The sequence below is a fragment of the Engraulis encrasicolus genome, chromosome 16 (assembly GCF_034702125.1).
Source record: "Engraulis encrasicolus isolate BLACKSEA-1 chromosome 16, IST_EnEncr_1.0, whole genome shotgun sequence".
Classification (NCBI taxonomy): Eukaryota; Metazoa; Chordata; class Actinopteri; order Clupeiformes; family Engraulidae; genus Engraulis; species Engraulis encrasicolus.
In genome coordinates this window covers 242,358-259,209 of record NC_085872.1, presented here as the reverse complement: position 1 = coordinate 259,209, position 16,852 = coordinate 242,358, and the positions used below count along the sequence as shown (strand labels likewise).

At 41.5% G+C, this 16,852-nt stretch overlaps 1 protein-coding gene and 1 long non-coding RNA gene across 4 annotated transcripts in view; both read right to left on the bottom strand.

Moving 5' to 3' along the window:
- Positions 1 to 16,852, bottom strand: part of chd7 (chromodomain helicase DNA binding protein 7) — a 114,940-nt gene that overhangs the window by 33,174 nt on the left and 64,914 nt on the right. For all 3 annotated transcript variants that reach the window (XM_063218197.1, XM_063218198.1, XM_063218199.1), the window contains exons 21-22: positions 10,157 to 10,362; positions 9,792 to 9,991 (exon numbers count right to left, since the gene is read on the bottom strand). In XM_063218197.1, the coding sequence (XP_063074267.1) occupies positions 9,792 to 9,991; positions 10,157 to 10,362 (406 nt within the window). The remainder of the gene's footprint in view (positions 1 to 9,791; positions 9,992 to 10,156; positions 10,363 to 16,852) is intronic.
- Positions 2,860 to 4,992, bottom strand: LOC134464893 (uncharacterized). Its single transcript, XR_010038087.1, has 3 exons — positions 4,867 to 4,992; positions 3,733 to 3,842; positions 2,860 to 2,943 (listed from the first exon to the last, which is right to left on the bottom strand). It is a non-coding gene; the product is annotated as an uncharacterized LOC134464893 (long non-coding RNA).

Here is a 16,852-nt window from a genome sequence, read left to right as displayed (position 1 = left end):
TGCATACTTGAATAAAAATAACATTTTGTTAAACAGGTGCATGAGTAAGGGACAGCTCTTCCACATACCCATGTCATTGTAATGGGGACAAACGTTTGTTTACATTTCAAAAAAACATCTTCATTTATTCCCAATAACATTCAAAAGGTTATGCAACATCAGCAGACAACTAGCAAACAGACAACAAGAGTGATACCTTTTGGGATAGTATTTGGATTAGACCTATGTTAAGAAGGTTTTTAATGCAATCAAAGTCTGCCCCTATTAGAATAGCTCAAATCTCAGAAAGAGCTGAGTCAAAAAAATGCCAGCATCACCGGGTACTGACAAGTCAAGGGTAGCATGAGGTATACAACAGCATATTGAAATTGGCAGAAGCTATCTTTTAAGTACAAATGGTTGAGTAATCCAGTGCCACTTTGATGTTATGGGCATTCTAATTTGCCAGAAATCACCAGACATAACCCTCCATTCATTTTCATTTTTTTCTTTTTTCTGGTGAGTTAGAATGTCCGTACCACCAAAGCACCAAAACGTGGTATGGAAATCTATAGGACATAATGAAGAGGGAAGTGTGGGTGACCAGATAAAAAAAAAAAAAAAAAACAGCTGGCACCAAAGCATCAAGGATATCTGGACTTCTATATCCCTCATGCAATGCCACTGCCCATTGACTTCAATGGTGCGACACCTTCCATTCTGACACACACAGAGACACACTGCCATACAAAGCAAGAAAGAGTGTGGGGAGATATAATCACAAATAGTAGCTACATTCCTGTCCTGATGCATCTGCCAGATGGCAATCTAGCAAAGAACTTTTGCCGAGGGTGCAGTAACACATGGAGAACCATGATGTGATGCAGTATGTGATGGTTTATTAGCAGTTTTGTGGTTGTAGTGTCTTCTACAGGTTTCACAAGAGAAGTGCAGATTTTGCAGAGGTGTTGGTGGCCCATGACTGGTCCTGGATGGTGCACCACCTTCACCGACTCTCCTCCCCTGATGCTGATGAGTTGGACATGCTGGAAAGGTCATCTAAAGTTTGGCAAAGAGAGAAGATTAGAGGAGAGTGTGTGTGTGTGTGTGTTATTAACCCATTTTAGCCTGATGCTGCATACACGATGCATTGTCCAAGGCGCCTGAAGTGACATGGGTGCATTCCAATATGCAGACTGTCCATTCTCATGCAAGATGATGGTCTTGGCTTTTAAATGCAACTAATTTCACATTTTTATGTGCCTCAGAGGCTGAGCAAGTTAGGTTTTTACCGCCCCCAAAGGTTGCTGGTTCATCTCCCAGCCCGCCAGGTTGGTGGGGGGAGTAATTAACCAGTGCTCTCTCCTCCATCCTCCATGACTGAGGTACCCCACGCATGGTACCTTCCCGCCACACTGCAACATACTGCTCCCTTGGGATGCCAATGTAGGCTGCACCCTTGCACAGGTGAGGCATAAAATGCAATTTTGTTGTGTGCAGAGTATACTATGGGCAGTCATGGGTGAGCGGTTAGGGCGTCAGACTTGCATCCCAGAGGTTGCCGGTTCGACTCCCGACCCGCCAGGTTGGTGGGGGGAGTACTCAACCAGTGCTCTTCCCCATCCTCCTCCATGACTGAGGTACCTGAGCATGGTACCTACCGTCCCACCACACTGCTCCCTTGGGGCGCCACTGAGGGCTGCCCCCTTGCACGGGTGAGGCATAAATGCAATTTCGCAGTGTGCAGTGTTCACTTGTGTGCGGTGGAGTGCTGTGTCACAATGACAATGGGAGTTGGAGTTTCCCAATGGGCTTTCACTTTTTTCACTACTTGTGTGCTGTGTCACAATGGCAAAGGTGGGCTTTCACTTATATACACCTAGATATTTTTTCCCCTGAGTCCAATGTTTTTAAACAGTTGAAACATGAACATTTCCAGTCAATATTTACAATGGAATAGTAGACCTCTGTGTCATATTCCCAAGGAATGGTAGCATCGCATCTGCTGTGCTGTGCTGAGTCAAAGTAATTCATAAGCCTACTGGTTGTGTTTTCCCTGCCCATTCACAACTTTGATGGCCTGCAATTTATTCAGATGTGTTCTACAACTTTTTGATGATGAAACTTCCATTTTACATTTGATACCACAAACTAGGCTTACTTGTTGTGCTGTGTGGATTTTTGTTGAGCAGGGATCTCACTTACCAATTAGCATGTTTTCCTCTTGTTACCAGCATCAGTCTGAACCTGACTGGACACCTGTGCACTTCACCATATGTGAACTCTGAGGGCAAGTTGTAGAAGCCTGGCAAATAAAGACAGGAATAAGTCGGTCTCAGTATCACTGTGCAACTACATTCACAATGTAATATGTTGGTTTAGTTGAATTCTGTCCATCAAAATTTAATATTATGGTTTACATTTAGGCATACAACTTTCACAATGCCATATTAGTTACATTTAGCTAGCTAGTGTCCTATTTGGTAAGGACATGTACAAGTGATGTAGGCTGTACAGCAGGGGTGGGCAACTTTCATTATAAGGTGGGCCAACATTTTTAATTACCACAATCAGTGGGCCACATCACCACGCACTTGAGAGAATTTACAAAAGGATACTTCACTTTTTCTTTATTTTTACATGAATGCTTACACTATTGATTTATAGGGGGTTAAAAACTGTCCTTTTTCTTCTTTTAAAAGTGAGAAGTTGGGCTGCATGTGGCGCCCGAGCCTCCAGTTNACCATCCCTGCTGTACAGTTTCCTAACAGAAAGCCTCATAGCATTTCAAATAATGGTCTAAATAAAAACTGGTTATAATAGGTAGTGTGTAGCCTAAACAGGGTTGAGGGGGTGGTTTCTTTTATTTCGTTGTACTTACCGAGTAGTTTAGCCAATGTCTGTGTGACACGTTCATGCTGCCACCTCCACAGCATCCTCTTCACAACCGCAGGGGCAAAACACCTGAAAACATAATAATGTAATCCTTTTTCAGTTCAAGATATAGACTAGAAAATGAGTGACAGCATCACAATCAGGTATGCAAGTGTAGTGGACCCCCCATTTTCGGCTTTTTGTTATTCCCTTACTCTCACTCCCTGTCTTTTTGTTGTCCTGTCAGAAGTTGTCTTTTAGTTTAATTATGCTGTTGCACGTTTTCGCCAATAGATGGCATTATAGGACCAGCAATGAGTGCAGAGGACCCTCTCTGGTGCAGTAGCCAGTGACTTCGGTCACATAAAGAACGAAACGTGGAAGTGACAGGCTTTGTTATGATACAGAAGTAGGCCAGTGACAATGGCCTCAAAATTTGGAGACACCCCAACCAGAGGTAGAACAAAACCCAAGAGAAGTCACATTTTGGGTGCTTTTTTTGTTTGGAGGTGCATATGAAAATGTGTAAAATGTTTAGGCTTAGCATTAAAATCACTTTGGCCAAGAATCATTTTCATGTATGGGACACCCTAGAGATGAGGAAAAACATTATTGGGTTTTGTTCTACCTCCGGTTGGGGTATCTCGAAAACGAAGGCCTTTTTGGGCCCATTGTCACTAGCCTAAAGGCAGCGGTGTCAGCTGTACAGTTATGCTGAGGAAAATGTAAATAAACAACAAACTCAGCAAAACTCTACACACTTGAGGACCTTATTCATTAAGTGTGCAACATAAGCATTCACGCAATAATGCCACCAGGTCACATTTAAGATTTAATTAGGAGTATTTTGTTATGGATCTTATGTAGTGATAGACTTACCATTTCTTGTTATGGCATATCTGGCCTATTCCCAAGAGAAGGCTGATGTCCCTGTCTGTTGATCTGATTTTGACGTCGGCAAGATGCTTCGTGCTGTCTGGGTTTCAAACCTAGTGGTGAAATGACAAGGGATTTTATGTAAACAAAATGCTTATTTCAGTAAGTGTACATACAGTAAACAGATCTAAGAAGTTCCCAGAGCACCCTACGATAGCTGGCATGGTTGACACAAAGAGCAAAATTGTCCCAAGATTGTCTTCCAAACAATTCCACTCCAAACATTTTCCTTCTGAAATAAACAATGTCCATATCCAATCAAACCTCAGTAGGCAGCTATCTCGTCAGGTCGGCCTTACCATAGACACATCTGTGGCCCGTAAATTTACAATCTCAAACGTCATCACCATATAAGCCATGGCACAACACAAACGTTTATTTTTTATAATAAACAAGATATCTCGGCACGTTTGCGCTAGTTATCTGAACACTGATTGTTAACGAATGCCCGAAATAGTGTAGAGCTAGCTGCCATTTATGTTATGCTAGCTAGGGTCAAGTCATCTCATCCAAACTAGCCACAGTAAGGGGGAAATTACGCTTCAAATGAACGGGAATGACTCAAAACTTTAGAAATATATTGTTAGTGTTGGTGAGGATCACTAAAGGACTGTATTGCGCTGGTTCTGATTTGTTGGGATGTTGTGTTGTATGGGGGGCGTCGGTTAGAACACCATGAAGCAGTTAGAAGCAGTTGTCTCCCTTTAGTTTCTTTATTAAACTTCACAGATGAATTACATGGGCATGAGCCTCAGTTGTGTGTGGTCTGCAAACACAGAATAAGGCTAATCAACACACTGTATTAACTAACAAAACATACACTGACTGAAATAATACTCCTCCTAGCATCACTACTTATCATTACTTCGAATATCTAACATAGCTCAATTAGCATGACTTGCACATTTCCAATACAAATGACTACAATGCTAGTTCTCCGCTTAGCATGCTAATCGCGATTAGCACGCTAATCGCGATTAGCACCCCAATCTAACAATACTGTCACATCAACTCTATATCAACATACACACTCTGAAACGAACTACTAACTCACTATTCTGACACAACAACACTTACTTGGTGGAAAGGCACGCACACAAACTTCTCACATGCAATCATCCTGAGGTAATAACTCAACTGGAGCAGCAGAGCTGAGTATGTGCTCCCTGCTCCAAGTAGAACTTAACTGAACTGCACGTGAAGGGGGCGGGACTAGGCATTAATGTCTTTCTTACAGTTAAAATGTACCGTATACAAGGTTAGTCTATGAGGTTAAATAGTTTTCTTACATATATATTTTTATATCCCAGTTACGTACCATATCTTCTGCATGAATCGAGGCCTCCTGTTTCATTGGCACGAATGAATGAAAAATCCTGTCAGGGAGCGGAGCAGTTAACCACAGCCTTTTGTTTACAGTTGTTACCAGGGCAACGCAGCTAGGACCCCAAAGCGACAGATAAGGCGCCGACAGTTTCCATCGAAGTCCTCGCGAAACACTGATTGGTTGGCAGTAAGAGATGTTTTGATTGGCTCTCGCCATATGACCCCACCCCCACGTGAAAACCGGCTCAAAATTCGTACATCTGTGAAAAAAGTTTCACAGCCGTGTGCTCGCAGCTCCGAACAGGAAGAAGTTGGTAAAGCATGGCACAAGCCGTACGCACTTCTCTTGCCACAACTTCAAAACATTTCTACACATACATTTTAATATTTTACACATACGTTTTCCCCCACACACATGTGCAAAAAAAAACCACACAGTTACAAAACAAATGTACAGATGTGAAAATAACCCTGCAAGTACAAGGTGCAGCTTACACATTTGAAATGCGTTTTGTGGAGCTACAAGACTTATGACCTTAAAATAGTTCCATAATAGTAGCATACATTTCTAATTTGGTGCCTTCTTGGCCGAGAAAAGGCAGAAAATGACTTTAGTGCTTGTGGATTTGAGACAACAATCCCCATAATGCATTGCAATGCTCAAGTTCCACAGGCCACACCCAGGCAGCTCTGCCAGTGACTTACTGGAGCCTCAATGCCAGTGATTAAAAAAGCACTGGCACACTGATCTGTGATACGTCTGTTAGCGCATTAGGTCCAACCCTCTATGGGCGGGGTTGAAAGTGTGGGAAAAAGGCGTGTAGTCTCAACAGAAATCCACCTCCCTTACACTTCCTCCTACAATGATGCAAAATGACGATTTTTACATCATTGTAGGAGGAAGTGTTAAGAGGTGAATACGGATTTCTCCTGTCTCAGGGGGAATTGAGAGAGTGTTGCACGACCATTCAAAAGTATGACTGGGTGTCTAGCAATGGAAAGCCTAATGCAAATGGGTGGAGTGTCCCTTTAAGTGGAGCTTGAAATCCAATAACATTTTAAAAAAATGTGCAGAAACCCTGTATGTGCCATGTGACACATTTTTATCAGCAAATACAAAACCTTTTGAGACCTGTGATGACAAAAAAATAAGACCAACGCCCAGGGTGAGGCGATATAATATTGCTATTGTTATTGCATTGCTATAACGAAATGTAGGCCTAATACATATAATTATATATAATATCATAAAAAAATATTATATGACTACCCTAGGCCACACTATACAAGCACAGTAAACACATAGTGTAAGGACTAGCAAGTAAAAAACGATCTGTAGGCCTGAAGATACCATATGGGCAGTTAATTGACAACGGGCATTTAATTGAGGGTCCAACAAGTTTTAATTAAATGGTCTACAAAAAAATCTGATGAATGTTCATCAAAAGCCTTTAAATGTTGAAATTAAAAATGGCTCAACAATTCATCATTTCTGATGGATAAATAGTTGAATGCACTTTACTATAGGAGAGAGAACACCTGGTGCGAAAAAGGGTTAACGACTGCTCTGGGTGATGTATCTTCAGAGACGGTCTATTAATTAGCTTTAGTTAGAAATAAAATAATATTTGGTTTCTCCTTGGAAGTGATTTCCAGCATGTCCACTTACGAGCATTTAGTGTGTTTACTGTTGCCCATCTGGTAACTGATTTGGACATTATCGCACCTAGTCAGATAATTTAGCTTCGGTCATATTCTGTTACTCATTCGATTTCGTATGCAACTTTAGGCTCTACCCTCGCGCTCAATTCCATGCCATCATGTTAACGAATAAATCTTTTGCATTTGACAGGGGCATCAAGTACCCTGACCTGTCACGTATCCACACTACTAAAAGGCCATTTATTTTTCATTCTTCCTAAGTCAAAGTATGTAATTTAAAATATGCACCTTATGTTAAGAAAGCTGCTATAAAATGTGAAACAGTGGTAGGCCTATTTAGCAAATATTTCTGCGCATATACTTGAACATCTGATTTTGAAAAAATTACTGGAGTGTGGAACAATCAAATGGGGAAAATCTTAACATTTTTTTGGATCAGTTTTTTGCGCTGGCTCTCAAACCCGAAAACACTTCTCTGAGGTTTTTTAGTGGATTCTGAATCTACACACTAATGCACAGTGTAATTTCGTAATTATGTGATGAACAGAACTGACATAGATCATGAAAACTCCTACAGCCAAAACCCCTACAAAGTCACGATTTGGGAATTTCATCTCTGCAACTCATCACAACGCAGTATTTGAGTGTTATTACAGCGAATGAAATCATGCGCACTTCCTGTTCAAGTGGCCTGAGTCATCAAAACATACCTAACATCCTGTCAGGGCTTTGCTAGCTTAGTCATAAACACAGGCCTACAGAAGGATAAGGAGGTTTGCAGTAATCAAATTTGTTGTGAAAATGGAAGTTTGGAATGAAAAAACAGCACAACACAGCAGAAGAAACTAACGTTGGTGAGTGTACTTCGGCGCATCTACTTTTTTCTATACTTGAAAGACACATGCCCATCAGGAAGGATACACTATAACTAGCACTTCAGACAGAGGTCGCATTAACCGACCAATGTCAGTCCTTGACAGATTTTTTTTAAAGAATGACGGAAAATTCTGAAGCCTGTTCAGGATTGTATTGAGGATGATAATAAATCACACGTTTAAGTAGACCCCTATCGAGTAAAGCAAATGGGCATTTCAAATAGGCCTAGGCATAGTTATCAGCACAGATACAATTCTGGCTACTACCCTCCTTTCTCCCTCTCTCCCTTCTTGTCATGCCATGCGCACTTAAGCAGCAGCAGAGTGCGCTCCTCTGCACTTGGTCCAAATAATGAATAAAAAAAAACGATGATGTTGCCACCACACACGTGTGACTTCGATTAATTTCAGATTTGGAACTATTTGTAGACCTAGGCCTACATTTATCAACTATCTGATTTCATATATGTACCCTATTTTATTTATGTTACGAGAGCTTTTCTACTTGACTAATACACTGTGTGCAGAATTATTAGGCAAACATGTTTTTTGACCATAATGTCTTTTTTATGCATATTTTCCAACAGCAATCTTTATGAACATGAAAACCTATTGGATTTAAGCATTCCAGGTCATGCATATTTGTATGATAAGATGGGGGTGTGGCCGAAGGTGCCCAACACCCTATATCAGGTGTGCATAATTATTAGGCAACTTTGTTTTCTTTTGGGGAAACGGGCCAGAAAATAGATCTAACAAACTCGGAAAAGTCTATAAATAATTTTGAAGTCTTCTAGGGATGTGGCTGTCTTGAAATTGGCAAGACGTTGGTCACGTTAGCACAGAACTATCAAATGTACCGCTACAAAGTCATCAGTCTCATAAGAAATGTCACTGCCAAACATTGAGAAGAATTTAAGGTGAAACTACCAAAAAAATATTACCCTGCAGTCCTATCATATTCCAGAAAAGAAACCTACACCAAGTGTCCAGAAGAACAAGGTGTTGAGCACTCAGAGACATGGCCAAGGTAAGAAGGGATGACACCAGACAACCATTCAACAAGTTAATTAAGTCAAGACTGGGTCAAAAATACCTGGGGACAGAGTTTTCAAAGGTATTATGGACTTGGGAAAGTTACTCTTGACAAACAGTGTGAATGAGCCCATCGCAGGATCTTTGAGAGGAAAAAATTGCATCGTTTAAAAAGACAATGGTATTTATGCAGTAATCTGCTGGCATTTGAGTGGAACTCAGAAACTCATATGAGTGTGCCCATTACTGATCTAGCCATAGGCTCATCTACCTGGTATATTAACAGTCACTTCCACTAGTTCATAAAACCATTGAAAAAACTGTCTAAAGACATTTCTTGACCCAGTTTGGACTTAAGTTTCTTGTTGAGTGGTCTTCATGTTTCAGCCTGTTTTACCTTGGCCATGTCTCTGAGTGCTGAATACAATGATCTTCTGCACACTCGAAGTATGTTTCAGTTCTGGAATATAGCAGAAATGCAGGACAATACTTTTGTGGTAGTTTCATCTTCAATTCTCCTCAATCTGCCAGTTACTTTGAGAGCACGTTCCATGTAACACTGATGGCTTTGTAACGGTGCATTAGATGGATGTGATCAATATTTAAAGACAGCCACACCCCTCTGGAAGACTTCAAAATTGTTTATGGTCTTTTCAGAGTTTGTTAGATCTCTTTTGGGCCCATTTTCCCAGAGGAAAACAAAGTTGCCTAATAATTATGCACAATAATTTTGCCCTGATATAGGGTATTGGGCTCCTTTGATCACACCGTCTCTTATTATACAGATAGGCATGGCCTGGAATGCTTAAATCCAATAGATGTTCATGTCCATTAAGGGTGGTGGCGGACAATATGCATAAAATGGACGATATGGTCAAAAAACATGTTTGCCTAATAATTCTGCACACAGTGTAGTTGATTTATAGTAACTATTAACCTGTGCTTTCCCTGTTTTTTATTTTAAAAAAGTCCCTTCTTTCTGTGACCCCCATGCGATACCTCCCTCAGTTTATTCAATCTTCGGCCCCCCACTTTGAAACCCCTACGTCAGGACTCAACTGCATCCTGCGACCATGGCAGCTTTGTTCAAGTTTATCTACTCACCAGAGTGATTTGAGAACGTGCGACTCTGCCCGTCTTCAGTGGGCGTGATCAGATCCCAGACGAAGCTCTTGATGTTCTCATCACCTCGGTAGTGGAGGAGACAGTAGGCCAGCAGGGCGCGACAAATTGTCTCCACGTCCCGCTCAGTCAGTTGACGCTTGAAGCGACCATGCGAGAGAATGTCTCTCCAGCGGCCCCAACTACAAAGAGAGAAAAGTTGTTATCAAACCCCACAGTACAAACTACATCGCTCCTAAGAAATTAAGGAAACACCAAAAGAAAGCAATGCAATTCCAGGTCGATCACTTCTGTGATGCCACCCTGTCCAGTTCGGAAGAAACAGTCATCATGAACTTTGGACTTACCCATAGACAAGTAGGTTTTTCTCCACTCTGAAACATTCGCTACGTGAAAACCCTTGAGTGCGGTCCTGAGCTCGCCTGGGCTTGACCGCTGGTTTGTCCTCAGAGTCGCTCTCCAGGTCGGAGTACTCCATCAGCTCATCGTCCTTCATCGCGCTGAAATGTCGCGTTTGTTTTCGCACACGGGGAGTGTCAATTACCAAGTTGTTCTGCAGAAAGCATAGAAAAACGGTCAATCATTAAATGTGCACTGTGTAGGATGGTGACCAGAGAAGGTATTGCAACTTTGCTGCTCATTGAAACTGTGCTGTCAATTGCCAGATTTGATCTTAAATTTGGTCATACTAGTAAATATTAATTTAAGTAAAAAAAATACTATTTCTGGAAATTCAAAATGGCGGACAAGATCATCCACCTTTTCACATATTAACAAAATGGTTTGTTTGAAAGTGGAGACTTCGTTTACCATTTCACACTCAACGCAAAGGCGTGAATTCCGTACTTGGTACTCAATGTATCATGATGAAAACTTAAAATTTTCATGGAGGTGGTACGAATTTGTGAACAACGTAACATTTGCCAATTGGGCATGGGCAGCATGAATTCTGGAAATAAAATACTTAAAATATTACAGAGTGTACCTTTAAAATAAGTGCATTAAGGGTGTAAATAACAGCCTCCATGACGATATGATTCAATATCAATATCTAGCGATTCCATTATTTTCGATACTTAAGAATGCCCCACAATACGGCACGATACGATTCGCTTCAACTTTTTCCAGTTACTTTTCCACTTCTATTATGTTATGGAGCTAGGGCATTGGGCAGGGGCCAGCGATTTGTTTAATTTCGATACTTAAGAATGCCCCACAATACGATTCAATTCAATTGTCAGATTATATATCATGATATATAGATACATTTCGATTATTATTTACACCCCTAAAGTGCATTATAGTTGAATGACATGGTAAGTATCAACAAGGTCAACAAACTGCAATTGCCTGCAATACCTCAGACAGAAAAACTGATCAACTACCCAAAAAGCTGTGCACTTTTCAAATAACACCAAATTATTTGGTAATAATTTACAAGGTCCATAATATAATAATAATAATATAATAATATATATTATAATAATTTTTACTGTAATTTCATGGCAATCTTTTTAACAATTTCATATGAGCAATTCCCACGCAGTTTCCAGTGAAATTACTCTGCAGTGATATGAAATATGTTGCTTAACAGGGAAGTAATCAAGTCCACTTTTCTAGAGACCAAAACAAGTCCAAGACCAGACTAGTCAAATCCAAGACAAGTCGGAGTCAAGAGCTTCGAGTCTGAGGCAAGACTGAGTCCAATAAGATTAGATAACAGTCAGAGTCAAGTCTATTCTTGCTTAACAATATGCTTATTGTTATGTGTTGCCTTTTGTGTTGATGTGTGAAATGTGAGTGATATTCAGTCTCAGTGCCCAAGGCAAATTTCTCTCCTGAAGAGACAATAAAGGCTCATCCTATCCTATCCTTTTTAAATATATATTTTGGAGTTTGTTGCCTTTATTTGGGACAGGATAATAATACCTTATTATATATAATACCTTTGTTTTATATAGCGCCTTTCAAAACACCCAAGGCCCCTTTACATAATATCAGTGTAAGTGTGTGTAGGTGTTTGCACACACACTGATATTATGTAAAGCGACCCTGGGATGGTGAGAGACAGATAGGAAATAAGTGGGGATAAAGACATGGATAGGATAGGATAGGTAGGATAAGCAAATGACCCCGGCCAGAAATGAACCCATATCACCGGCGTAGCAGCCAAGTGCCCTACCATTTATGGCTGTCCCGACTATTCGACATAATCGATTACGTCGATTGCGTAAATAAGTCGTGTTCAACATACCGTTGATTACATTATTTGCGCCCAAAAAAAAAAAGTGATTTGCGCGAGCCGCGAGGTAGACGTGCTAAACAGAAGCGGAGAAAATGGCAGAAGCTGAAAGTCTGACGGTGTCAGTGTCAGACGAAGATGAAGGTAGAAGTGGCACCACTAATCCGCCCAATGAAAAAAAGTGATTTGCGCGAGCCGCGAGGTACGTGCTGAAAACAGAAGCAGAGAAAATGACAGAGGCTGCACGTCCGAGGGTGTCAGTGCCAAACGAAGATGAAGGCAACAGTGGCACCACTTAACTTATGGGCCCAATAAACGGACAAAGACATCTAAAGTGTGGCGATATTTTAAAGACAAGGCACAAGACCTGGTCGTGTTTCTGTAGGAGACTTATATATTGAGGAAATGAAAGTTTTTCAGATCAAGACGCAGAATATTTCATGCTGCTTTGTATACTGTCGCTATGCTGGCAGCGTGCATAGCAACGACAGGGAGATAAAGCAATGATTCGTAATGTGCCTGTTATAGACGCAATATTCAACACCTTTAGGGTGACAGTGGTCGGGGTGGTTAGGTTAGGTTAGGTTTCTTTATTAGTCTCCACGAAGGAGAAATTTGCTTTGGAGACAGGGAGGTTGCAGCATCATAAAACACATAAAACACATAGGACACCAACACAGAAAAACAAACAGTACAACAATAGAATTCACTCACAAGAAAAACAGTGTACATGCTCAGAAGCACTGGATGTCCTAACCCACTGCCCCTGACCCATCCAGTCCATACATGCCCCCCCCACACACACATACACACTCAGTACACCCCCCCCCCCCCCCCACACACACAGCCCATTACACCCCCCCCCCCCCCCCCCCACCGTCCTACAACCAACCACACCTTCACCCTGTGATAAATAACTAGGTTACATCCCTTCCATAATTTACATAAAAAATAGTAAAAACAAGGATACATTCATGTCTACATATCCCCCTCCCAGCCATTACCATAGTTTCCATCCCCACCAACAGTACCAACACTAGCTACAGAGGTCCATTTTGTCCCACTCAATCTCTTATTCCCTGTTTATTCAGTAGCTTGATTGAATGAGGTATAAAGGAATTTTTGAAACGATTATATTTGCACTAGGGCTGGGCGATATGACGAGACATATCGTGAGGACGAGAGAAACGTGTCTATCGTGACCTTTCTCCTCTATCGTTTATATCGTGATAAAAAAATATTTTCATTCTTACAGCTAATACACATTTTACTATAATTTCACCTCATAATATAGCCATTTTATGATTGTAAACATGTGCAAAAAATAATTTTAAAACTACTTGTGGGCCAAACTAGGCTATTTTATTGTTTTACTCCCATGATTTATTTCTGGTCGTATGCTGTCGAGAGAGCGCACGCAGCCTATTCAGTCTGTTTGACTCAAACTTTGAGTCTGCAGTCACTCCTCGGTTGGCGCCCCCTAGAGTGCAGTACCCGGAAAAGTGTCTTTGCCACTGCCTTGCCAGCTAACGTGACGAGCACCGGGCAGCAAGCGTGCGAATCATGGCTGGAAAAAGGCGTTGGACAAATTACCAAAAATGAGCCAACTAGATGCTGCGGTGAAGTTTGGCATTCCTACCTGCGCTGCGCTGTTTTGTAGATTCTGAGCACGAGACTTCCCCCCCGAGCCCCCCTCCCCCTTGCGCTTCTGTGAAGCGCATCTCTCCTACACAACATCTGCTTTGCAATGGATCTCGAAAGTAATGGAATTGACACGTTCCGTACGACGCACTATGGGCTACACATTTTGGCCGGTGATGAAAACAGAACGCCCTTCGTGCACTTTCACTGGGACTTCTCGTGAGCACATCATTCTCTGAAATGTTTAACTTGACCCTCTGTAGCCTACTTGGAAATCCACCACCATTTTTCAGCAGAGGTAGGCTAAAAGTTAAAGTGACTCGATGCTATGATGCTGCGCATGCCATTGAGTCCCAAACAGTTAGGTTTAGACTTCTGGGCATGAAACGGTTTTGCAAATGCAATGCCCTTTGTTGTGTTCACTGATATATTGGTAAAAATACAACAAACAGAATTGTTCCTCGACAGCAACCAGCGTGAGTCAAGTGATTATTGGGAAGCATAACGTGGTTGGGGACAACGCTGGTGGGGAAGGGAGCAAGCAATAGGCTATTGCGTGCTGTTTATAACAATTTCTTACATAGGCTATTCACAAATATTTTCAGCTTTGTTCAGTTTCATAATAGGCCTACTGGTATTTTGTAACATTAAGTAGGCCTATTTAAAATGCGCTAATATAATTTACTGACTAATTACAGTAATTTTTTTGTCAGACATTTTGTCCAGTCACATTTTATTTTGCCGGTCATTCATGCCAATGTCCGGCCACAGTTGGCTAACGTGAACCTTGCTGTTTATGGCCGCAATTTGCGCATCTGTGGTGTTCTTGGTTCGTGGGACTCTCACATTGGGAAACGAGATGACTGGTGGAAACAGGCGATGAAAGATTTTTTTCGACCCTGTCCGTCAAACTGATTGACTATGTTGTTGTTTTTTTAAGGCTATATCGTGATACATATCGCTATCGTGATATAAAATAATCCATATCGTGATATACATTTTTGTCCATATCGCCCAGGCCTAATTTGCACCAAGGGAGTCTGAACCTCCTCCCAGAGTTCAGATAGATGTATTCCCCATTTAGTGCATGATCACCATCCGCTACAATGGCATTCGCCTGACTGATAGTGGCCTGCTCAAAGAGCTCCTGCAGGTTAAGGGGGGGCATTACCCCCATAATCTTACCTGCCGTTTTAATAAGTGTTGAAATTTCTGCCCTGTGTTTAACTGTGAGATTGCCAAACCAGCTGGTTATCCCATAACGGAGAACAGACTATTGTGGCTCTATAGAAGATTAGCATTATAGTCTGCGCAAAAAATGGAGACGCTGGTGTATCCTGGCACAGACATTGGTGACCTGGGTGCGCCAGCTAAGGTCGCTGCCTATATGTACACCCAGGTACTTAAAAGTTTTAACCTGTTCAATGGCCTGGCCATGCACAGCCACTGTACCCTGGCCAGAAGCAGGGCTTAACACTAACACCCGCCAGCTAGCCAAATGCGGGTGAATTTCGGCATTGGCTAGTAGATACCGAAGGTTCACTAGCCATTCTGGCGGGTCCGTTACTATTCTGAATGATGAGGCACCGCATTTTGTAGCTTTTTTCTTCGGACCGTCTTTGCTACAAAAGCAATACAATGCGATTTCGCGAGCCTACAATACCCATGAAGCACCTGTGTCACGTGTCACCTGTGTCTCACGCAAGCCAGGAATCTGATAGAGCTAGTCTTGCGAAGAGGAGTGACAGCGAGCTACCGGCACATCAGCGTGCGTTTGGAAATGTCACTGGAAACCTTCATAAATGAAAATAAGTGAAAATAAAGTAGCGAAGTTCATCTCAACTGACCTGTTTTGCGATCTGTCATTAGTACAATACTTAGTAGTAGTGGACATTAAAATGACCAAAGCGAGAGGAAAACGCGTCAGTCTGTCTTACTCTTGTGAAAGTCTCGAGACTAAATAGCGCAGTGATAAGACAAGGACACATGCGGCATTAATAATGTTCGGTTTAAATTATTTTCTGATTTGCCTGTATGTCTTCATACCTTAATATTCCTCCATGTTTCTTGTGCTGTTGCTCCCGACTGTCAAACCGGGCTTGAAAAACGCGCAGTAGTAGCCTTCCAGACTGCACAAAAGCATATCCCATTGCATGTCCCTTCGCAGGTGCCCCTCTCGCCTTGCGTCCGTTTGTATTTTAAACAACTCACTATTAAACGGAATGAAAGGAAGTCGTAGCCCCTTCTGTAGTTACCGCATCTGTGTGTGCTTTCTATTGGATACTTTCATAAGCAAATATTCCAGAAGAGGTGTTATTCCACATCCATGACCGAGGACAGGCGAACTTGGCAATGACTTTGCGCTATCTACTTTGCGCATCAATTTGGACGGCGACCTCCACAGATAGGCCTATAGCCTATGATATGAAGAAAGTCCCTCCAGATTAAAGACAAAAATATTTTGCTCTCGTGTAGCTTACATTTGTGCCCTTCCACAACACTGTGCTTGGTGTTTCTGCATGGTAAATATACTATAGGCTATGCCATTCCTCAGATCAGTAAATCTGTTCTTTCCATAGCATGCATGCATGGACCAGTTAATAGGCCTAACAATTCTAATCATTAGGCCCTATAGCATATTATATTATACTGTATTACCGTATATTATATTATATTATATTATATTATATTATATTATATTATATATTATATTAGCCTACATTACATTATTAGGGCCTACAGCCTATTATAAAATGCATTAAAGCTGCTATGATGGTTAAGAAAATTATGGCTAGTGAAAAGGAAATGCATTAAAGCTGCTATGATGGTTAAGAAAATTATGGCTAGTGAGTCAGGAAAACCACTAGCCAAAATGGCTGGTAAGCGAAAAAGTTAGTGTCAAGCACTGCACAGAGGGATTTGGGGTCTACCGCCATCTCTTCTGTTTTTTTAGTGTTGATGTGTAGGAAGTGTGAATCAACAAATGTATCTATAGCTGTTTGGTGGCTGTTTGCCTTATCAGTATCATGTTTAGAGAGCAGGATATGGGGTATAATGAAGAGGGAAGTGTGGGTCACCAGATCACACAAAAAAACAGCTGACAGCTAAGTATCAATGATATCTGGGCTTCCATAACTCTCATGCAATGCCACTGCCATTG